Source organism: Anolis carolinensis, unplaced genomic scaffold (genome assembly GCF_035594765.1).
Source record: "Anolis carolinensis isolate JA03-04 unplaced genomic scaffold, rAnoCar3.1.pri scaffold_7, whole genome shotgun sequence".
Lineage (NCBI taxonomy): Eukaryota > Metazoa > Chordata > Lepidosauria > Squamata > Dactyloidae > Anolis > Anolis carolinensis.
The window spans coordinates 2,621,708-2,646,097 of NW_026943818.1; the positions used below are offsets into that span (position 1 = coordinate 2,621,708).

General features: G+C 38.4%; 1 protein-coding gene across 3 annotated transcripts; it reads left to right on the forward strand.

Annotated features, from left to right (window-relative positions):
* On the forward strand, positions 1–22,569 carry cunh9orf43 (chromosome unknown C9orf43 homolog). 3 transcript variants are annotated; one of them, XM_062959456.1, is made up of 12 exons: positions 2–148; positions 5,610–5,801; positions 5,920–6,100; positions 9,330–9,429; positions 9,586–9,719; positions 10,925–11,003; positions 14,941–15,032; positions 15,220–15,436; positions 18,583–18,643; positions 18,727–18,872; positions 20,974–21,082; positions 22,174–22,569. In XM_062959456.1, exons 2-12 carry the CDS (start codon positions 5,639–5,641, stop codon positions 22,443–22,445), a joined length of 1,554 nt encoding a protein of 517 aa, XP_062815526.1. In that variant the 5' UTR covers positions 2–148; positions 5,610–5,638; the 3' UTR covers positions 22,446–22,569. The 3 variants fall into 3 exon arrangements, with proteins under 3 accessions (XP_062815529.1, XP_062815526.1, XP_062815528.1); XM_062959458.1 differs by lacking the exon at positions 2–148 and adding an exon at positions 184–392; XM_062959459.1 differs by lacking the exon at positions 20,974–21,082 and having other exon boundaries at positions 1–148; positions 22,174–22,325.
* The last annotated feature ends 1,821 nt before the right edge of the window (positions 22,570–24,390 follow it).

The following is a 24,390-nucleotide window of genomic DNA, read 5'->3' on the forward strand; positions in this document are numbered from 1 at the left end:
CTCAGGACCCGGAAGTGGCGCGTTTGCCGCCGCGCGGTGCACCCTGGGAAATGCCAGCCGCGCGTTTGGGGTTGCCTAGCAACGGAAGGCTTTCCCGCTTCGGCGGCGCGCGGCCTGCTTGGCCTCGAGCGGGTTGAGGAGTCACGTGGTAGGCGACTTTCCCTCACTTTCTCTCAGGCGAAGGAGGCGCCTCTAGGCCGCAGGGAACTCTGAGCATGCACAGAGTGCTGCCTGCCATCCCTCCCAGAATGAATATGGAGGCCTCTTCTAACTATACATACCCTGTTTCCCCAAAAATAAGACAGTGTCTTATATTAATTTTTGCTCCCAAAGATGCGCTAGGTCTTATTTTCAGGGGATGTCTTATTTTTTCCACAAAGATGAATTCACATGTATGGTTGAATTTTTTAAAAATGATAATTTATTATCTACCGTACAGTAGTTGTCATCACAAACCAGCGTAACCAAACTGTGAATCCTTTCAAGAATTTCTATATTATATTTTATTGCTATACTGTTTTTAAATTACTGTTTTAAATTGCTGTTTGTATGTAAATTTATTTTGTTGTTGGGCTTGTTCCTGTGTAAGCTGCCCTGAGTCCCTTCTGGGAGATGGAGGTGGGATACAAGAATAAAGTTATTATATTATTATTATTATTATTATTATTTCTTGTTACTACCTTTATTTCCCTGTACAATGATCTATGGTATGTACATTTACCGATCCTGCATGCTTCCAAACAAAAACTTTACTAGGTCTTACTTTCGGGGGAGGCCTTATATTTAGCAATTCAGCAAAACCTTTACTAGGTCTTATTTTCTGGGGATGTCTTATTTTCGGGGAAACAGGGTACACACATATACAGTAGAGTCTCACTTATCCAAGCTAAATATAATGCTTTTATTGTGCTGTGTTAATAATATAATATATTGTATGTAAATATAACTTATAAGCTGCCCTGACTCTCCTTTGGGGTGAGAAGGGTGGGATATAAATGTCACAAATAATAATAATAATAATAATAATAATAATAATAATAATAATAATACACTATTCTAATTGTATATTTATATTACACAAGCTGTGCCCGGCCACGCATTGCTGTGGCAAAGTGGTGGTGGTATTGGTTAAAAGTTGTTGTGGAATTTTTATTTGACGTTATTTGTATTTTTTTAAATTAATTTTATTGTAACTTATCTTTTTTATTTATTATATTTTATTATTTTGTTGTATTGTTTTTAGTTATTTTGTTATAGTATCTTGTATTAATTTTTAGTGTTTTTTATTATTTTTATTGTATTATTTGTATTTATTTTATTTTTTATTCTTTTATTAACACTGGGCTGAGTGGGTTGCTAGGAGAGCAAGTGGGCGGAGCTTAGCCTTCTAAGTGGCAGCAATTGGATAAAAACAATTATTTCTCTCCCTCTAATTTGGACTTTATTTTTCTTTTCTTTTTGTTGTATCAACCTAGAGGCGTGGATGATGGGTTGTGTTGTCAAATTTCGAGGTTGGGGGGGCTTGTTTGTTGTTTTGTGGGTTGCCGTGATGCCATCACTCTTTTATATATATATAGATAGATATAATATTACTAATAATATTACAATATGCTATTATAGTACAATATAGCAATATATAATGCTTTTATTGTGCTGTGTTAATAATATAATATATTGTATGTAAATATAACTTGTAAGCCGCCCTGAGTCTCCTTCGAGGTGAGAAGGGTGGGATATAAATGTCAATAATAATAATAATAATAATAATAATAATAATAATAATAATAATACACTATTATAATTGTATATTTATATTACATGTAATATTGCTAATAATATTACGATATGCTATTATAATACAATATAGCAATATATAATGCTTTTAATGCTGTTAATAATATAATATATTGTATGTAAATATAACTTGTAAGCCGCCCTGAGTCCCCTTCGGGGCGAGAAGGGTGGGATATAAATGTCACAAATAATAATAATAATAATAATAATAATAATAATAATAATAATAATGCACTATTATAATTGTATATTTATATTACATGTAATATTACTAATAATATTACAATATGCTATTATAGCACAATATAGCAATATATAATGCTTTTATTGTGCTGTGTTAATAATATAATATATTGTATGTAAATATAACTTGTAAGCCGCCCTGAGTCCCCTTCGGGGCGAGAAGGGTGGGATATAAATGTCACAAATAATAATAATAATAATAATAATAATAATAATAATAATAATGCACTATTATAATTGTATATTTATATTACATGTAATATTACTAATAATATTACAATATGCTATTATAGCACAATATAGCAATATATAATGCTTTTATTGTGCTGTGTTAATAATATAATATATTGTATGTAAATATAACTTGTAAGCCGCCCTGAGTCTCCTTCGGGGTGAGAAGGGTGGGATATAAATTTCACTAATAATAATAATAATAATAATAATAATAATAATAATAATACACTATTATAATTGTATATTTATATTACATGCAATATTGCAATATGCTATTATAGTACAATATAGCAATATATAATGCTTTTATTGTGCTATGTTAATACAGTAGAGTCTCACTTATCCAAGCTAAACAGGCCGGCAGAAGCTTGGATAAGCGAATATGTTGAATAATAAGGAGGGATTAAGGAAAAGCCTATTAAACATCAAATTAGGTTATGATTTTACAAATTAAGCACCAAAACATCATGTTAGACAACAAATTTGACAGAAAAATTAGTTCAGTACGCAGTAATGTTATGTTGTAATTACTGGATTTACGAATTTAGCACCAAAATATCACGTTATATTGAAAACATTGACTACAAAAATGGCTTGGATTATCCAGAGGCTTGGATAAGTGAGACTCTACCGTATATCATACACAATATAATTTAAAATAATAAATAATAATTATAACATATTGTATATACATATAATATTCATAATATTATATAGTAATAGGATATAATACTAATAATACAATATAATAATATTAATTATATATTATATTTTACATGTAATATTATTAATAATATTACAATATATAGATATAGTACAATATAGTAATTTGTTGCCAGTATTGTGCTATGCTAATAATATAATATTGTATGTAAATTTAATTTGTAAGCTGCTCTGAGTCCCCTTCGGGGTGAGAAGGGCGGGATATAAATGTAGCAAATAAATAAATAAATAATATATATACACACACACACACACATATACGCGCACACACATTATATATATATATACACACACACACACACATATATATATATATATACACACACACATATATATATACACACATACACACACATATATATACCAGCCACATCTGTCTATTTCTTTCTCAGTCATATCTACAGCCATCTATCCATGACTGGATGGCCATCTGTTAGGAAGGTTTGAATGGTGTCTTTTTATGGCCAAAAAAGGTTAGCTCTTGAGATCTCTTCCAACTCCAGCTATGATATATCAGGCATATCTACTTTTTCTCTCAACTATATCATATCTATGGCCATCTATCTATGGCTGGATGGTCATCTGTCAGGAGGGTTGCCTTCCTGTCTAGCCGAAGGGGGCTGGACTAGATGGTCTTTGGGGTCTCTTCCAAGTTTAGGATTTTATGTGGGGATGGTGCAGCCAGGAGAGGAATTTCACCGGCAGTAGATGTCGTCTGAGGCCTAGATAAGGAAAGCTCAGCACCCAAACAAAACCTGAAACTGGATTTTAAATTTTTGTTGTTGTTTCAGCAGGATTTGTTTGGTATGTTTTTGTTTGATGATATTACTTTTTGTTACGTTGTCTCCTATTGGCAATTGAATGTTTTGCTTATGTTGGAAACCACCCTGAGTCCTCTGGGGGAGAAAGGGCGATATATACATACAAATTATTATTGTTATTATCAATGAGTGAAGGAATATTAATATTATAGTAAAATGCTTTACTAATTATATATGTACTAGCTGTGCCCGGCCACACGTTGCTGTGGCGTTGTCTGGTGGTGTTGGTGAGAAATTGTTGAGGTAGTGGTGGTATTGAATGTCTGTTGTATGGTTGTCTTTATGTTTAGTATGCTCACTGAAGTGGATTATATGGCTGTATGGAGTCAAGATAATCCAGTTCAAAGCAGATAATATAAGATTCTAAATGGGTTATATAGGTGTGTGGAAGGGCCTTGAGTCTGCACTGCCATATAATCCAGTTAAAATCTGATAATCTGTGGAAGAGGCCTAAGTGAGGCCTAACTGTTCCTGTCCCCTGGGCTGAGTAGGTTGCTAGGAGAGCAAGTGGGCGGAGCTTAGCCTTCTAACTGGCAGCAATTGGATAAAAACTATTTTTCCTCTACCTGTAATTAGGACTTTATTTTTCTTTTCTTTGTTGTATCAACCGAGAGCCGTGAATGATGGGTTGTGTTGTCAAATTTCGAGGTTGGGGGGCCTGTAGTTTTGTTGTTTTGTCCGCTGCCCTGATGCCATCACTCTTATATATATATAGATATATATGTATATGTGTGTCTGTATGTGTGTGTATGTGTGTGTGTGTATATATATATGCACACACATGCATATATACGTATATACATATATACAACATACTTTACAATAACATATAATATTATTATATATTGTATATGCATATAATATTAATAATATTAATACAGTAGAGTCTCACTTATCCAACATCCGCTTATCCAACGTTCTGGATTATCTAACACATTTTTGTAGTCAATGGTTTCAATACATCGTGATATTTTGGTGCTAAATTCGTAAATACAGTAATTAATACGTAGCATTACTGCATATTGAACTGCTTTTTCTGTCAAATTTGTTGTAAAACATGATGTTTTGGTGCTTAATTTGTAAAATCATAGCCTAATTTGATGTTTAATAGGCTTTTCCTTCATCCCTCCTTATTATCCAAGATATTCGCTTATCCAAGCTTCTGCCAGCCCATTTAGCTTGGATAAGTGAGACTCTACTGTATATATATATATGTATATACACACACACACACACACACACACACATATATGCACACACATATATACACGCACACACACACATATATATACACACACACACACACACACACACACATATATATATATATACACACACTCACACATATACATACCAGCCATATTAATTATATATTATATATTAAATGTAATATTATTAATAATAATACAATATATAGCTATAGTACAATATGGTAATTTATTGCTAGTATTGTGCTATGCTAATAATATAATATTGTATATAAATTTAATTTGTATACCTCTTTGAGTCCCCTTCAGGGTGAGAAGGGCGGGATATAAATGTATTAAATAAATAAATAATAAATAGTAATATTTTATTAATATACAGGGAGCTCTGGCATGGGCTGGTCCATAAGGTCACGAAGAGTCAGAAGTGACTGAACGAATAAACAATGTTATTATTATTACTATTATGATTATAGAAGTGTCTTCAGGAGAAACGAGGTGTCATTGTTGTGTTGTTCTAAAACGAAACCCGCCCTCCTCTGGGAAATCCTCCTGTTTATATTGATTTCTTTTTGTTGTTTATGCGCAGTGTTGTGACATTGGGGCAAAGCGGCCAGGATGGTGGAAGTAGATGCCGAACATTGGGATGAGACCATTTGTGACATGATGCCTTGCCAGCACCCTCTTTGCTGGGAGGCGCTGCGGAGGATTGAAAGTGGGAACCCCCGGATTGCCTTGGGGCCCCCGCCCTCCCCTGAGAGAGAGTCTCCAGATTGTGAAGGTAATCCCACCTTCCGTATTGCAGCCTGAGCCTGGTTGGAGTAGCCTTTTCCTTCAGCGACAAAAATCCTGTCCCTTTTGAGCCTGGTTTTGTGACTCTGTTTTCCCGCACGTTTCAGGTGAGCTGCCCACACTGAAAATCGTAGACCTTCCCCTCAACTGCCCTCGGAGACAGAGAATCACGTGCAGCAAAAGCTACGGCTCCGTTTCCAAAACTGTCTCCCATATGAAAGACACCAGAAGTTATTTTTCAAATTCTGCCACCAATGATACTTGGATGCCCCCAGTCTCAGTAATGAGGTTAGTCGCAAACTCAGCGTTTGGAACGGCAGTCTGTAGGGATTTACACTTTTCTGATAATAATAATAATGATAATAATAATAATAATGATAATTTGAACTTCAAAGACTCTGGCAGAAACCAGTACAGGTGATCCTGGTGGTGATCGGCACATTGGGTGCCGTGCCAAAAAATCTCAGCCATCATTTGGAAATAATAGACATTGACAAAATTACGATCTGCCAACTGCAAAAGGCCACCCTACTGGGATCTGCGCGCATCATCCAAAAATACATCACACAGTCCTAGATACTTGGGAAGTGTTCGACTTGTGATTTTGTGATATGAAATTCAGCATATCTATCTTGTTTGCCGTGTGATACAATAATAATTATTTTTATTTTTATTATTATTATTATTATTGCCGTGCCAAAAGATTTCAGCCGGCATTTGGAAACAATAGACATTGACAAAATAACGATCTGCCAACTGCAAAAGGCCACCCTACTGGGATCTGTGCGCATCATCCGAAAATACATCACACAATCCTAGACACTTGGGAAGTGTTTGACTTGTGATTTTGTGATGCGAAATCCAGCATATCTATCTTGTTTGCTGTGTCATAATAAAATAATAATAATAATAATAATAATAATAATATTTTATTTTTCTATCCCGCCTCCATCTCCCCGGAGGGACTTGGGGCGGCTAACATGGGGCCAAGCCCAAAGCCCAAATTAATGGTTGTTGACTTTATTTTATGTCATTTTAATTTTCATTTGCGTATTTTTCGGTACTTGATGTTTACAATACAATGTCTTTTATTTTGTCACCTGAATCGCAGTGGAGCCTATATTATTAATATTTTCCCCATGTTTTCCGTATATACTTGAGTATAAGCCGACCCGAATATAAGCCGAGGCACCTAATTTTACTACAAAAAAACTGGGAAAACATTGATTCAAGTATAAGCCGAGAGTGGTAAATTTCAGAAATAAAAATAGATACCAATAACATTACATTAATTGAGGCATCAATGGGTTAAATGTTTTTGAATATTTACATAAAGCTCAAATTTAAGATAAGATTGTCCAACTCTGATGAAATCATTATTATCATCTTCTTCAATGTAAATGTGCTTATGTATCCTTTTAATAATAATAGAGTAAAATAATACATGTACAGTAGAGTCTTACTTATCCAACGTTCTGGATTATCCAACGCATTTTTGTAGTCAATGTTTTCAATATATCGTGATATTTTGGTGCTAAATTCATAAATACAGTAATTACTACATAGCATTAATGTGTAATGAACTACATTTTCTGTCCAATTTGTTGTATAACATGATGTTTTGGTGCTTAATTTGTAAAATCATAACCTATTTTGATGTTTAATATATGATGTTTTGATGTCATAACCTATTTTGATGCTTTTTCTTAATCTCTTAATTATCCAACATATACGCTTATCCAACGTTCTGCCGGCCCGTTTATGTTGGATAAGTGAGACTCTACTGTAATATTAATAATAATAAATACAGGAAAATAATACATGTAATAATAAATAGAGTAAAATAATAAATGGAATAATAATAATAAGAACGGAGTGAAATAATAAATGTATTATTATTAATAAAAAATAGAGTAAAAAAAATGTAATAGTAGCAACAATAGAGAAAAATAATAAATGTAATAATACCAATAATAATAGGTACTTGATGTTATTGTATGTTCGTTTTGTATTTGTAAGCCGCCCCGAGTCCCCCTGGGGAGATGGAGGCGGGGTACAAAAATAAATTTATTATTATTATTATTAAAGAACAAACAGTAAACAAAATGAAATGCATATATAATTAACATCGTCAACAAATCAAGCAAACAAATTCAAACCACAAAATACAAAATAATATAATAAAACAATCAAACACAAAAATGATAAAAGGAAAACCACTCATTAATGGCAATTCGATAAAATGAGAGGGTGGTCTGGGACAAAGTGCAAAGATATGAATTGTAAACACAGTTTGTCTGGACAAGGATGTTGGATGAAGTGAAGCCTAACAAGATTTGGGAAGGGTCTGTATATTTATGTGCTATTCATTGAATTGGACCTTCGGCTCATTGCTGTGTGCAGTCATAAGCCCCAGGTTTTTTACCAAAGTATGTTTATTGTTTATTGGTATATGTGATTTTATCTGTTTTTGATTTGTTTCTACTGTTGAGTTTTATATTGTTCGTTGCCTGGCCCTGGCCCCATGTAAGCCGCCCGAGTCCCCTCGGGGAGATGGGGCGGGGTATAAAAATAAAATTATTATTATATTGTATGACACAGCAAACAAGATAGTCATGCTGGATTTCATATCACAAAATCACAAGTCGAACCCTTCCCAAGTGTCTAGGACTGTGTGATGTATTTTCGGATGATGCATGCAGATCCCAGTCGGGTGGCCTTTAGCAGTTGGCAGATCGTGATTTTGTCAATGTTTATTGTTTCCAAATGCCGGCTGAGATCTTTTGGCACGGCACCCAGTGTGCCCATCACCACCGGGACCACCTGCACTGGTTTCTGCCAGAGTCTTTGAAGTTCACTCTTGAGGTCCTGATAGCGGCTGAGTTTATCTTGTTGTTTTTCGTCAATGGGACTGTCACCTGGGATGGCAACATCAATGATCCAAACCTTTTTCTTTTCCACAACTGTGATGTCTGGTGTGTTGTGTTCCAGAACTTTGTCAGTCTGGATTCGGAAGTCCCACAGTATCTTTGTGTGCTCATTTTCCAATACTTTTGCAGGTTTGTGATCCCACCAGTTCTTTGCTGCTGGGAGGTGGTACTTGAGGCATAAGTTCCAATGAATCATTTGGGCCACATAGTTGTGCCTCTGTTTGTAGTCTGTCTGTGCAATTTTCTTACAGCAGTTGAGGATATGATCCATGGTTTCGTCGGTTTCTTTGCACAGTCTGCATTTTGGGTCATCAGCTGATTTTTTGATCTTGGCCTTAATTGCCTTTCTTCTGATGTCTTGCTCCTGGGCTGGAAGGATCAGGCCTTCTGTCTCCTTCTTCAGGGTCCCATTCGTGAGCCATAGCCAGGTCTATGTAAATAATAATAATAATAATAATAATAATAATAATAATTATTATTATTATTATTATTATTATTATTATTATTATTATAGCTGTGCTGCCTTGCTTTGTACCTGCTTGCCTTGCCTTTTCCAACATGGTTCTGCTGTCTTGTCTATCCTCCAGTTCTGAAAGGAATCACTTCCCAGGGCTGAACTCCCGGGTGGATTCTCACACCCCACACCTCTCCCCAATAAGTTTCGACTGCTGGAGGCAAGTCGAGCAAGTGAGTTCGGGGCAAAGGACAGCAGGGGGGACGTTTGGCCTGCAAGGATCAGCACTGCCCTGTTTGCTGCTTTGTCTCGAGCTTCTCTTTGAGCCCTTGCGGCGTTTTTCTGCAATGGAACATTTATATGCTGAGCGTCCTGTCGTACCTTGGCAGATACAGGTGATGGATATCTCTGAATTGACAGCACAGGGATTGGACTGTCAACTTCCCTATGGAAACCTGATAGTCCAGTGGATTCCACCCAAATGGCCCAGTCGTCTGCAATCCAAGAAGCCGCCTGCGAGAGCGTAAGTAGCAGACCTGTTCCAGAACTTCATGGACTTTGGGGCAAGGAGATTCCTAGTCTTCCCTGCCATATTGATCATGGCACAAGAGCCCTTATAAGGGAGGGAGGCTTTAGCTAGAGCAGTGGTTCTCAACAGTTTACCAGCTGTTAGGATTTCTGGGAGTTGAAGACCTAAACATCTAGGGACCCACAGGTTTTTTTTTTTTCCGTGTTAGGAGCAACCGGAGTTGCTTCTGGAGTGAGAGAATTGGCCGTCTGCAAGGACGTTGCCCAGGGGACAATGTTTTGATATTTTACTTCTCTCATGTCCCAGCATGGAGCTGGAGCTGATAGAGGGAGCTCATCCGCACTCTCCCTGGTTGGGATTCGAACCTGGCAGCCTTCAAGTCAGCAACCCAACCTTCAAGTCATGAGGCTTTTATCCCCTAGGCCAGTGATGGCCAACCTATGATATGCGTGTCAGCACTGACACACCTGGCCATTTTTGTTGACACGCTGCCGCATGCAGATTGATTGGATGACTATGTATTTTGTGGCCAAATTTGGTGTAATTTGGTCCAGTGGTTTTGTTGTTTACTACATGGGAAATATGCACATTATGTCATTCTATTATTATTCTATTATTATTGTAGTATATTATGCACATTACATTTATATATTTACATATATATATTTCTATTATTATTCTATTATTATTGTAGTATATTATCATATTATTACTAGTATATTATTATTATATTATTTATTATTCATGACTACATTGAAACTAGAATAGAGAGAAATCAGCGTGGAAAGTGCACGAGTTACCATAGATTGTTGAACATGGAAATAAGGGTAGTAAATAGTTTTTGATTTATTAAATACAGTTATATATTACAATTATATATTTTTGTTATTTAAACTATACACATTACGAAATTATTACCCAAATTATGCTAGGTTTTTTGGTGAATTTTGACACACCAAGTGCAAAAGGTTGCCCATCATTGCCCTAGGCCACCGGAGGCTCCTACCCACAGGTTGAGAACCACTGAGCTAGAGGGAACCCAGATGCCGTGGAAGGCTCTCCCGCTGTGTCCATCTTTCCTTCCCTTTGGTGCCTTCAGCAGAAGTTGTGTCTGGCTGACGGAGGGGATGATCTGAGCTGGCCCTGTCTTCCCTCCCAGCCTCCATGGGAACTCAGTGGTGTGTCTCCTCTTTGTTTAGTGCGGCCTCTTCTCAAAGGATATGTGTGAAAGACCTCGCTTTGGAAAGCACCCTCTCCTTCAAGGACAGCCAAGTGAAGGTGAGTGGCACTTGTTGCTCTCTGGAAGACTTGAGTGAGTCTGGTTGCTTTGTTTCCTTGTTTGTCCACTTGGTGTGGCTTCTGTGTTGAGCAGTGTTCTGGAACACAAAATAGAAGGAGACTTTTCCTAGCACAGAGGAGAGGAGCTGGGAAAAGCTTCCTCACTAAGTTGTTTTGGTCAAGTCAGAGGATGGGGCGTTCTCGCAGGAGGGAAAAAGGCGGTGCCTACCCTTGTGCTGCATCCAAGCCTCTGGCACATTGAGTGTTGCAGCCCAAGTAACAACGGTGCTCCTGGGTGGCTCTTCCCCTCGTGTGCCTCCCTTCTTCCTCCTTCTGGCCTCCAGTGTTGTCTTTCCTGCTGGTCCTTCCTCATGCCAGTGGTCTCTGTAGTTCTTGAAGATGGATCACTGTTCTGGAGGATGGGCAGAGTCGGCAAGAGCTTAGAATGTATAGAATGTATTAGCTTAAATATTAAATTAATTCTATACATTATATAAAATATTAATATTCTATTATAAAGTGCTGAGCTGCTGAACTTGCAGACCGAAAGGTCCCAGGTTCAAATCCCGGGAGTGGAATGAGCGCGCGCTGTTAGCCCCAGCTCCTGCCAACCTAGCAGTTCGAAAACATGCCAACGTGAGTAGATCAATAGGGAAGGTAAGGGTGCTCCATGCAGTCATGCCAGTGGCCCCATGACCTTGGAGGTGTCTACGGACAACGCCGGCTCTTCGGCTTAGAAATGGAAATGAGCACCAACCCCCAGAGTCAGATACGACTGGACTTAACATCAGGGGAAAACTTTTACCTTTAATATATTTTCTCCTGTGCCATAGCAACATGCTATGCTAATATTTTTTATTTATTTATTTCCATCATTTCTATCCCGCCCTTCTCACCCGGACTCAGGACAGCTTACAGAACTGGCAGAATTTGATGCCAATACACAACAATACAAAAGAATAAAAACATAAGCAGTTAAATACAGATTTAAAACAATACGAAATACTTGAGCCATTCATCCACAAAAACCTTGTACATAAACCTTAGTCCAGACCGAGTCGAAGCCAGCAAAACTTATTATTTGAATGCTTGCTCGCGTAGCCAGGTCTTCCCTTTCTTTCTGAAACTCAAAAGGGATGGAGCCTGCCGGATGTCACTTGAGAGGGAGTTCCACAGTCGAGGAGCCATCACTGAGAAGGCCCTGTCTCTCGTCCCCGCCAAACATACCTGTGAGGCTGGCGGGACCGAGAGCAGGGCCTCCCCTGAAGATCTTAAATTACGTGGTAGGTCATAGCGGGAGACACGTTCGTACAAGTAAGCTGGGCCGGAACCATTTAGAATTTTATAGGCTAAAGCCAGCACTTTGAATCGTGCTCGGTAGCTAATCGGCAGCCAGTGGAGCTGACGTAACAGAGGAGTAGTGTGTTCCCTGTACGCCGCTCCGGTTAACAATCTGGCTGCCTCCTGTTGGACTAATTGAAGCTTCCGAACAGTCTTCAAAGCCAGCCCCACGTAGAGTGCGTTGCAGTAGTCTAATCGGGATGTAACGAGAGCATGGACCACCATGGCCAAGTCTGGCTTCTCAAGGTACTGGCGCAGCTGGCGCACAAGTTTTAGCTGTGCAAAGGCTCCCCTAGCCACCGCCGAGACCTGGGGCTCCAGGCTCAACGATGAGTCTAGGACAGTGATGGCCAACCTATGACACGTGTGTCAGCACTGACACGCCTAGCCATTTTTGCTCACAAGATGCCGCATGCAGATTGATTGGATGACTATGTATTTTGTGGCCAAATTTGGGGTGATTTGGTCGAGTGGTTTTGTTGTTTACTCCCTGGGAATTATGCACATTTTATATATATATATAATTATATCATTCTATTATTATTGTAGTATATTATCATATTATTACTATTATATTATTATATTATTTATTATTCATGACTGCATTGAAATTAGAATAGAGAGAAACTGCAAGAGGTACCATAGATTGTTGTACATGAAAATAATAGTAGTAAATAGTTTTTGATTTATTAAATACAGTTTTATATTACAATTATATATTTTTGTTATTTAAACTATACATATTGGGAAATTATGGTTTTTTTCCTCAAAGTGACACACCACCCAAGTCATGCTAGATTTTTTTTTTTTGGTGAATTTTGACACACCAAGCGCAAAAGGTTGCCCATCATTGGTCTAGGACAATGATGGGCAACCTTTTGCACTTGGTGTGTCAAAATTCACCAATATATATAAATAACAAAAATTTATAATTGTAATATATAACTGTATTTAATAAATCAAAAACTATTTACTACTGTTATTTCCATGTACAACAATCCATGGTACCTCTTGCAATTTCCACGCTGATTTCTCTCTATTGTAGTTTCAATGTAGTCATGAATAATGAATAATAATATAATAATACTAGCTTTGCCCGGCCACGCGTTGCTGTGGCTTATGGGAATCCTTTATTGGCCAGGTGGAATAGCCTTGCAGTCTCAAAGCCTGGCTGTTTTCTGGAGTAGCTGGAGCTGTTTGTTGTATGAACGTAGAGGCATGGATGTGGGGTTGTGCTGCCAAGTTTAGTGTTTCTGAGATGTGCAGTTTTGTTGTTTTGTCCTAGGCCGAAACGTCATTACCCTTTTATATATATAGATTTGCCCGGCCACACGTTGCTGTGGCTTATGGGAATCCTTTATTGGCCAGGTGGAATAGCCTTGCAGTCTCAAAGCCTGGCTGTTTTCTGGAGTAGCTGGAGCTTTTTGTTGTATGAACGTAGAGGCATGGATGAAGAGTTGTGTTGCCAAGTTTAGTGTTTCTGGGATGTGTAGTTTTGTTGTTTTGTCCTAGGCCGAAATGTCATTACCCTTTTATATATATAGATAATAGTAATAATATAATAATATACTACAATAATAATAGAATAATAATAAAATGATTATATATGTGTGTGTGTGTGTGTGTGTGTGTAATGTGCATAATTCCCATGGGGTAAACAACAAAACCACTGGACCAAATCACACCACATTTGGCCAGAAAAGACAGTCATCCAATCAATCTGCATGCGGCAGCGTGTCAGCAAAAATGGCTAGGCGTGTCAGTGCTGACACGCGTGTCATAGGTTGGCCATCACTGGTCTAGGATCACCCCCAGACAGGCTCCCTCTTGCGTGTGACATCCTTTCAAATATTTCAACGTGGTTCTCATGCCTCCTTCTCTCAGCTTTCTCTTCTCAAATAGTCCCAGCTCTTAAAGCCGCTCCTCTGAGGGATTCATGGTTTCCAAACCTTTGCCAAAAGAGATCAGGCAATCCCCTACATTATCCAATTTCCGTAAGGAACTGAAGACCTGGTGGTGTCGGCAGGTTTTTGAGTAATTACATTGGACTACCGCCGATTTCTGAGCCTGAATATATTGCACAAGATTTCCCTAGCCTAAAATGATACATTTTAATATATTGGGTTTATGGTTCCCGTCCCCTTGATCTGGTCATGTAAGTGTGATTTATTGTTATAATTGTATTATTTTACTTTGTTTAAGGCCCGGGGCTGTGGCGCAGACGGGAGACCAATGAATCACTGACCAGGAGGTCATAAGTTCGAGGCCCGCTCAGAGCTATGTTATTTGTCTTTGTCCTATGTTAAAAAGGCATTGAATGTTTGCCTGATAGGTGTAATGTGATCCGCCCTGAGTCCCCTTCGGGGTGAGAAGGGCAGAATATAAATGCTGTAAAATAAATAAATAAATAAATAATGTGTATTATGTTGTTATATAATGTTTGTGTTGCTTTTATGACTGCAAACCGCCCTGAGTCCCATCTGGGAGATAGGGCGGTATATAAATAAAGTTTTATTATTTATTATTTATTATTATTTATTATTAGTTGCCCGGCTAGTCCCTCTTCCTCTCTCACTGGAACAATCTCATTCCACAGAGGAGAAAGAAATCAAGTAAAGTCCCCACCGGAGGCCAGCCGTACCTGCTTCACCTGAGGAGGAACAAGCGGGTCCCCACCGACAGTTCGAGGTCAGTCCTCAAATGTAGCTTTATAAGAAAGGAAAGGCCTGAGAGAAGGCTTCCGTACAGCCCGCTGGAGAGAGAGCTTGGTTTTGAATGTGGCGTCTTGGTCCTCTTGGGTTTAGGCACATGTTTAGTGTCTGGGGGTGGGAAGAACTCTTTGCCCGGTGTTGCTTTTGTCCTTGTCCCGGAACAGTCCTTCAGGCAAAGGAGAGGAGGCCACGGACGGCGCTCTCCGGACCAGTCAGTTCTCGTTCTGCTGCCTGCCGCTGGCTCCTCTGGCAGCCCCCCACAAAGAGGTCGACCCAGAGACGAAGAGCAGAAAAGAAGCCTCGTTTGAGAGCAAGAAGAAGGCTGCGCCGCCTCTAATTGTCCTGCAAAAAGCACCGAGTGTATACAGATTTGAAGCCAAGGTGGGCAAGGGTGGTCTCAGCACTGGGGAAGGGGCCTTGATCAAAGGAGTCCCTCTGCTGCTGCAAACACAGATCATGTGGGTGGAGGCAGACATGGCTTTAACCTTCCTTTCTTTCCATTCTTTTTTTTTTTTGAGCCTCCGGTGGCCTAGGGGATGATTATTGGAAGAGGAACAGCAACAAAACAATACCCCCATGGCCTAGGGCAGTGATGGCCAACCTATGACATGCGTGTCAGCACTGACATGCCTAGCCATTTTTGCTGACACGCTACCGCCTGCACATTGATTGGATGATTAATGTCTTTTGTGGCCAAACTTGGTGTGATTTGGTCCAGTGGTTTTGTTGTTTACTCCATGGGAATTATGCACAATAATATAAACAATAATATAATAGTAATAATATAATAATATACTACAATAATAATAGAATAATGATAGAATGATTTTATATAAATAAATATATATATATAATCATTCTATCATTATTCTATTATTATTGTAGTATATTATTATATTATTACTATTATTATTATATTATTCATGACTACATTGAAACTATAATAGAGAGAAATCAGCGTGGAAACTGCAAAAGGTACCATAGATTGTTGTACATGGAAATAATTGTAGTAAATAGTTTTCGATTTATTCAATACAGTTATATATTACAATTATATATTTTTGTTATTTAAACTATATATATTGTGAAATTATGGTTTTTTTCTTGAAGAGACACACCACCTGAGTCATGCTAGGTTTTTTGGTGAATTTTGACACACCAAGCGCAAAAGGTTGCCTATCACTGGCCTAGGGGATAAAAGCCTCGTGACTTGAAGGTTGGGTTGCTGACCTGAAGGCTGCCAGGTTCGAATCCCACCTGAGGAGAACGCGGATGAGCTCCCTCTCTCAGCTCCAGCTTCTTGCGGGGACATGGGAGAAGCCTCCCACAAGGATGGTAAAATATCAAAACATTCGGGCAATGTCCCCTGGGCAACGTCCTTGCAGACTGCCAATTATCTCACTCCAGAAGCAACTCCGGTTGCTCCTGACACGAAAAAAAATTCTTTTTTAAAAAAAATAATTTTTATTAGTGTATATAAAGTTATAATACATCGAAAGAGTGAGAACAATAGTTATAAGAAAAGCGAGGAAAGAAAGAAGGATATGGAAGAGAAGTGGAAGGGGGAGGAAGGGGAGGAGGAGGGGAGAGAACAAAAAAGGGTAAAAATAAAAATTTGAAAATATGAGGGGGAAAGAAATCCAACACCAGCCCCCCCCCTCCCAAAAAAAAATGTCGACTTCCTTCTAGTCCTTTGCAGCTTGGTTTTTTTTTCTAGTTCTCTAAATTGCCCCCTCCCATGGGGGTATTGTTTTGTTGCTGTTCCTCTTCCAATAATCATTTATTTCTTCTTCGTCTAAGGTACCGTATATACTCGAGTATAAGCCTAGTTTTTCAGCCCTTTTTTAAAGACTGAAAAAGCCCCCCTTGGCTTATACTCGGCTGAGGGTCCTGGTTGGATTATATTTAGGTCGGCTTATACTCGAGAATATATGGTACATTTATTATTTTTCTCTATTATTATTGATATTACATTTATTATTTTTCTCTATTATTGTTGCTACTATTACATTTATTTTTATTATTATTAATACATTTATTATTCCACTCTGATCGTATTATTATTATTATTACATTTATTATTTTACTCTATTTATTACTAAATGTATTATTTTCCATTATTATTATTATTATTATTACATGTATTATTTTACTCTGTTATTATTAAAAGGATACATAAGCACATTTACACTGAAGAAGATGAGAATAATGATTTAATTGGACAATCTTATCTTAAATTTGGACAATCGTATCTTAAATTTGGACAATCTTATCTTAAATTTGAGTTGGACAATCTTATCTTAAATTTGAGCCTTATGTCAATATTCAAAAACATTTAACCTACTGATGCCTCAATTAATGTAATTTTATTGGTATCTGGTTTTATTTCTGAAATTTACCACTCTCAGCTTATACTGGAGTCAATGTTTTCCCAGTTTTTTTGGTAAAATTAGGCACCTCGGCTTATATTTGGGTCGGCTTATACTCCAGTATATACGGTACTTCTCTACCTGTCCCCAATCTGTTTGTTTTATAGGATTGTCCGAGTTCTTTTTAATTAAAAAAGTCAATTTGTCCATGTCCTTAATGTCCATCATTTTTATTGTCGCTTGATCAAGGTCTGGCGTTTCTTCCAATCTCCAATACTTTGCATAGGTGATCCTGGCTGCCGTAATCATATAACATATATACTTGAGTATAAGCTAACCCGAATAAAGGCCGAGGCACCTAATTTTACCACAAAAAAACTGAGAAAACATTGACTCCAATATAAGCCGAGGGTGGTAAATTTCAGAAATAAAAATAGATGTCAATAAAATTACATTAATTGAGGCATCAGTAGGTTAAATGTTTTTGAATATTTACATAAAGCTCAAATTTAAGATAAGACTGTCCAACTCTGATCCAATCGTTTTTCTCATCTTCTTCAATGTAAATGTGCTTATGTATCCTTTTAATAATAATAGAGTAAAATAATAATAATAATAATAATAATAATAATAATAATAAATACAGGAAAATAATACAATAATAGAGTGAAACAATAAATGCAATAATAATAATAATAATAATAATAGATCAGAGTAAAATAATAAATGTATTAATAATAATTAAAAAATAGAGTAAAATAAATGTAAAATAAAAAGTAGCAACAATAATTAAAATAATAATAAATGTAATTATACCAATAATAATAGAGAAAAATAATAAATGTACCATATATTCTCGAGTATAAGCTGACCCAAATATAAGCCAACCAGGACCCTCACCCGAGTATAAGCCGAGGGGGGCTTTTTCAGTCTTAAAAAAGGGGCTGAAAAACTAGGCTTATACTCAAGTATATACAGTATGTAAATAAAATATCCTCATTTTGCGACAAGTTAAAATTCTTGTCTGTTAGGCCTAATAAGTAATATTCTGGGGGTTTTTTTGGGAACCTCATTTGAAAAATATTTTGAATTTCTTTGTGAATCTTTGTCCAATCCTTTCTTTACATTCGATGTTTTCCTTCCTTTATCTTCTACTAGTTTCCTGTGAAAGAGCGATGCTCAAGAAGAATCCCCGGGCAGCTCAGGGTCCCCCCAGAAGGTGTGGATGCCATCCTTTGGAGCCGTTCCAAGCGTCCAGCTGGGGAAGCCAAGGCTGACCGTCCTGCTCTGGCCTTGCTTTAGGCTCAGGGTCCTTGTGGCACCCCATGCCTGACCTGGGGGAGAAGCCAGCCTGCACCGAGGCCCCGGGCTCCGGAAAAGGAGGAGAAAGAGGAGGAGGAAGCGGTGGTGATGGGCTGGACAAGGCCGCTCCGCTGTCCCAGGAGGCCGTAAGTGTGACCAGACCTAATTGTATGAACAGATGAACTGTTTCTGAGTGTTCACACAGTGGTCCTTCCAGGGTTTCGCCCCAAAGCACTTTGTACTAGCTGTGCCCGGCCACGCATTGCTGTGGCAAAGTGTGGTGGTTTGGGAAATAAAGTATTGAGGAATTGGTGGTAGTTACCACAGTACTGTGTATGTTGTTTCCTAAAGCTTGTGAATATACAATATTTCTGGTTGTTCCTTTTTTTGTCCATTGGAGGCAATGTCGGAGTTGCGACCTTTTGTAAAAGCGCTCAAGACTTGGCTGTTTGGTTGTGCATTTAAGTAAATCAGATCTAATTTGCCAAATAGTCACTGCTGAATGTTTTTATGTTGAATGTTTTTATATTGTGGAATGATATTTTAAATTGCAAGTCGCTCGGAGCACTCTGGTGGAGAGCGACTAATTAAGAAATAAAGTGAAGTGAAGTGAAGTATGAATGCTGCAATTAGCCAGAATGATTTGCATGTAATGGCCTTTCAGCTTCGAAGCCTGGCTGCTTCCTCCCTGGGGGAATCTTTTGTTGGGAGGTGTTAGCTGGCCGTGATTGTTTCATGTCTGGAATTCTCTTGTTTTCAGATTATTGTTCAGAGTGAACCCTGCCTGTCCCCCAAGCACCATTGTGGCTGTGGGGGTTGCTATGACACAAAGGGGGTGGGGCCTAAAGGGGGCGTGGCCTACCCTTCTGACTGGCAACCAAGGGGGAGAATGGCTCTTCCCCGTCCTCTGTAATTTGGACTTTATTTTTCTAGGTTTTTTGATTGAAGGACATAGATTGTATGACTATGTTATTTGTGTCCAAATTTGGTGTGATTTGGTTCAGTGGTTTTGTTGTTTACTCCATGGGAAAAACGAATATTACATTTTTATATACTGTATATACTCGAGTATAAGCCTAGTTTTTTAGCCCTTTTTTAAGATTGAAAAAGCCCCCCTCGGCTTATACTCGGGTGAGGGTCCTGGTTGGATTATATTTGGGTCAGCTTATACTCAGGAATATATGGTGTATTTATTATTTTTCTCTATTATTATTGGTATTATTACATTTATTATTTTTCTCTATTATTGTTGCTACTATTACATTTATTTTACTCTATTTTTATTATTATTAATAATACATTTATTATTTCACTCTGATCTTATTATAATTATTGCATTTATTATTTTACTCTATTTATTATTACATGTATTATTTTCCTGTATTTGTTGTTGTTGTTATTATTATTATTATTATTATTATTACATGTATTATTTTACTCTGTTATTATTAAAAGGATACATAAGCACATTTACATTGAAGAAGATGAGAACAATGATTTGATCAGAGTTGGACATCTTATCTTAAATTTGAGCTTGATGTAAATATTCAAAAACATTTAACCTACTGATGCCTCAGTTAAGTAATTTTATTGATATCTATTTTTATTTCTGAAATTTACCACCCTCGGCTTATACTGGAGCCAATGTTTTCCCAGTTTTTTGTGGTAAAATTAGGTGCCTCGGCTTATACAGTAGAGTCTCACTTATCCAACATAAACGGGCTGGCAGAATGTTGGATAAGCGAATATGTTGGATAATAAGGAAGGATTAAGGAAAAGCCTATTAAACATCAAATTAGGTTATGATTTTACAAATTAAGCACCAAAACATCATGTTATACAACAAATTTGACAGAAAAAGTAGTTCAATACTCAGTAATATTATGTTGTAATTACTGTATTTACGAATTTAGCACCAAAATATCATGATGTATTGAAAACATTGACTACAAAAATGCGTTGGATAATCCAGAACGTTGGATAAGTGAGTGTTGGATAAGTGAGACTCTACTGTATTCGGGTCGGCTTATACTTGAGTATATACGGTATATAGATTACTGCATTTTAGTTCAAATGTCCCCTCCACACCATCCCCCTCCATCAACCTGGTGGTTCATTTCATTGTATTTTGGTTTGTTCATTTTATGTTTTTAATGAGTTTTTTTATGATTTATGTAATGTATTGTTTTTATAATGCCGATTTTACTGTATTTTATTTATTGTAATATGTCTTAATTGTTGTACTAGTCTGCTGAGGAAGGAGCTGCCCCATTGGCCCCTATGGCCCCTCCAGAGAGGAAGAAGATGGTGAGGTTTGCGGAGTGCAAGAGCAACGCGGCCAGGACGGCCACAGAAGGTGAGGGTGGCCACGGTGTCCTCCCAGGGTCTCCCTTGCACCTTAGGCTTAGCCTCCATCGCAGGAGAGTCCCACAGATCCCTCCACTTAGGCTCTATTTTGGGGGTTACAGTGGGGCCAGCAGGCAAATGGGTTCTGCAGACCTTGTGAGTGTCGTGGTTGTCTGATGGCTGGAAAGTGTTAACATGTGTTTTGAGCCAAATAGATTTTCCACTTCGATCCTTCTCCAGAGCCAGAAGCAAAGGGGAAACTTCATACACTGGGATTAAAATACTGTATATACTCGAGTATAAGCCAACCCGAATATTAGCCGAGGCACCTAATTTTATCACAAGAAAACTGGGAAAACATTGACTCCAGCATAAGCCGAGGGTGGTAAATTTCAGAAATAAAAATAGATACCTATTAGGATTTCAATGGAAAGTGTGGGCCTGCTACTGGCCAATGAGATAGTCAAGTTAATTAGGATTGTTGTTGTTGTTGTTGTGTGCCTTCAAGTCATGTCAGACTATGGCCGAGCCCATGTCTAAAATTAATTATTTATTTACTGCATTTATTTACTACATTTATATCCCACCCTTCTCACCCCGAAGGGGACTCAGAGCAGCTGTATGTACATACAATATATTATATTATTAGCATAGCACAATATTAGCATTATATATTACTATATTGAACTATACCACTATACTATTATATAATATGTAATATATAACATAATTAATATTATTATATGGTATTACTATTAGTATTATATTGTATAACATAAGATTATTATCAATATTATATGTATATACAATATATTATATTATTAAAACTGATATAAAAATATTATATTATAAAACTGAAGGCAGGGGCCGGGTAAATGACCTTGGAGGGCCGCATCCGGCCCCCGGGCCTTAGTTTGGGGACCCCTGGTCTAAGCATTAAATAAATTTGGATTTGGATTTGGATTTGGCATGGCAGACCTCTAACACTGCCTAGGTCACAGTGGCAAATGAAGCCAGTGTTGCTGGTCTTACTGTCCTGACCTCTTTCCTGCAGAACCCGGCTACCATTCCTTGTCCTCTTTTGCTTTTCCTTTGGCTTAGGTGACCCTAACATTCTTCCCCGGCTACTGAGAGTGGAGTCCAAGTTCAGGCGGTACCGGAGGCAGCTGGCCAGCTGGAGGGAGCCCCCTCCTCTGCTTGCACCCCCTCCTGCTCGTGCTTCTTTGCAGGACCCGGCTCCTCCGCCTGGGCCCACGGACAGCCCCCTGGGGACCCCCCGGGAGAGCCCCCGGCAGCCCTTCTCCCCCAACCCCCCTCCGCCTCCCCCCTCCCCCTTCTTCTCCCTCAGCAGCGAGAATTCCTCCCTGGACTGAACGGAGAACAACGAACTGTGTAAGAAGGGATGTGAGTCCGGGTGGCAATCCTCTTTTGCGAAGCTGAGTTGGGCAAAGGCTGTGCTACGTTGGGCCTAAGAACGATTAAAACCCCATCTCCGCCTGTTTGCTGCCTGCGTCATTTCTGTCTCCAAAGGGAACCTTCTCAGGTAGCACAAAGGTAGGAGCATGGAGAAGGCGGTAAGTGGGCCAAGGCCAGGGCAGGGCCGATCATTTATTTATTATTATTTATTTATTTACAGTATTTATATTCCGCCCTTCTTTCTCACCCCGAAGGGGACTCAGGGCGGATTACAATGAACACATATATGGCAAACATTCAATGCCAACAGACAAACAACATACATTAGACAGACTCAGAGGCATTTTTTAACATTTTTCCAGCTTCACGATTCCGGCTACAGGGGGAGCTGTTGCTTCACCGTTCAGTAGTGGCTGTACTTCCTCATTCCTTTCCTCGTGTTTTGCTGGCAGTTTTATGGTGTTGTAAATTAGCCTCCCGCATAAAGCGTCCCTAAATTTCCCTAATTGACAGATGCAACTGTCTTTCGGGGCTGCATAGGTCAACAGCAAGCCGGGGCGGGCTTCGAACTCATGACCTCTCGGTCAGTAGTGATTTAGAGCAGCTGGTTACAGCTGCACCATAGCCCGGCAGAAGGGAAGGCACAAGCACCACTTGGGGGTGCAAAGCACATGCTTTCAGGCTTTTCCTCTGCTAAGAAGGAAATACTGTATATACTCGAGTATAAGCCTAGTTTTTCAGCCCTTTTTTAAAGACTGAAAAAGCCCCCCTTGGCTTATACTCGGGTGAGGGTCCTGGTTGGCTTATATTTGGGTCAGCTTATACTCGAGAAGATATGGTACATTTAATATTTTTCTCTATTATTATTGGTATTATTACATTTATTATTTTTCTCTATTATTGTTGCTACTATTACATTTATTTTACTCTATTTTTATTATTATTAATAATACATTTATTATTTCACTCTGATCTTATTATTATTATTGCATTTATTATTTTATTTAGTATGACTCGTATTATTTTCCTGTATTTATTATTATAATTATTACATGTATTATTTTACTCTATTATTATTAAAAGGATACATAAGCACATTTACATTGAAGAAGATGAGAATAATGATTTGATCAGAGTTGGACAGTCTTATCTTAAATTTGAGCTTTATGTAAATACAGTAGAGTCTCACTTATCCAACATAAACGGGCCAGCAGAATGTTGGATAAGCAAAAATGTTGGATAATAAGGAGAGATTAAGGAGAAGCCTATTAAACATCAAATTAGGTTATGATTTTACAAATTAAGCACCATAACATCATGTTAATACAACAAATTTGGCAGAAAAAGTAGTTCAATATGCAGTAATGCTATGTAGTCATTATTGTATTTACAAATTTAGCACCAAATTATCACAATGTATTGAAAACATTGACTACAAAAATGCGTTGGATAATCCAGAACGTTGGATAAGCGAGTGTCCTAAAAGGCCTCTCAGGAGAAGTATAGAGGCTCAGCCCTGTCTTGGGCTCTTGGGAAGAGGCCCCGCCCTTTAGTCCTAAAAGGCCTCTCAGGAGAAATATAGAGGCTCAGCCCTGTCTCAGGCTCTTGGAAGGAGGCCCCGCCCCCTTCCCTAGCTCCGCCCTCTGTGTCCCAACAAGCGCCTCAAGAGAGGTATAGAGGCTCAGCCCTGTCTCGGGCTCTTGGGAAGAGGCCCCGCCCCTAGCCCCGCCCTTTAGTCCTAAAAGGCCTCTCAGGAGAAATATAGAGGCTCAGCCCTGTCTCAGGCTCTTGGAAGGAGGCCCCGCCCCTAGCCTCGCCCATTAGTCCTAAAAGGCCTCTCAGGAGAAATATAGAGGCTCAGCCCTGTCTCAGGCTCTTGGAAGGAGGCCCCGCCCCTAGCCT

Bases quoted from the DNA above. Each gene is read 5' to 3' on its own strand.
- cunh9orf43 (XM_062959456.1), top strand. From the start codon at position 5,639: ATGGTGGAAGTAGATGCCGAACATTGGGATGAGACCATTTGTGACATG. The intron at 11,004-14,940 runs GTGAGTGGCACT...CTCATTCCACAG, and splicing joins TCAAGGACAGCCAAGTGAAG to AGGAGAAAGAAATCAAGTAA. The intron at 18,644-18,726 runs GTGTGGATGCCA...GCCTTGCTTTAG, and splicing joins GCTCAGGGTCCCCCCAGAAG to GCTCAGGGTCCTTGTGGCAC.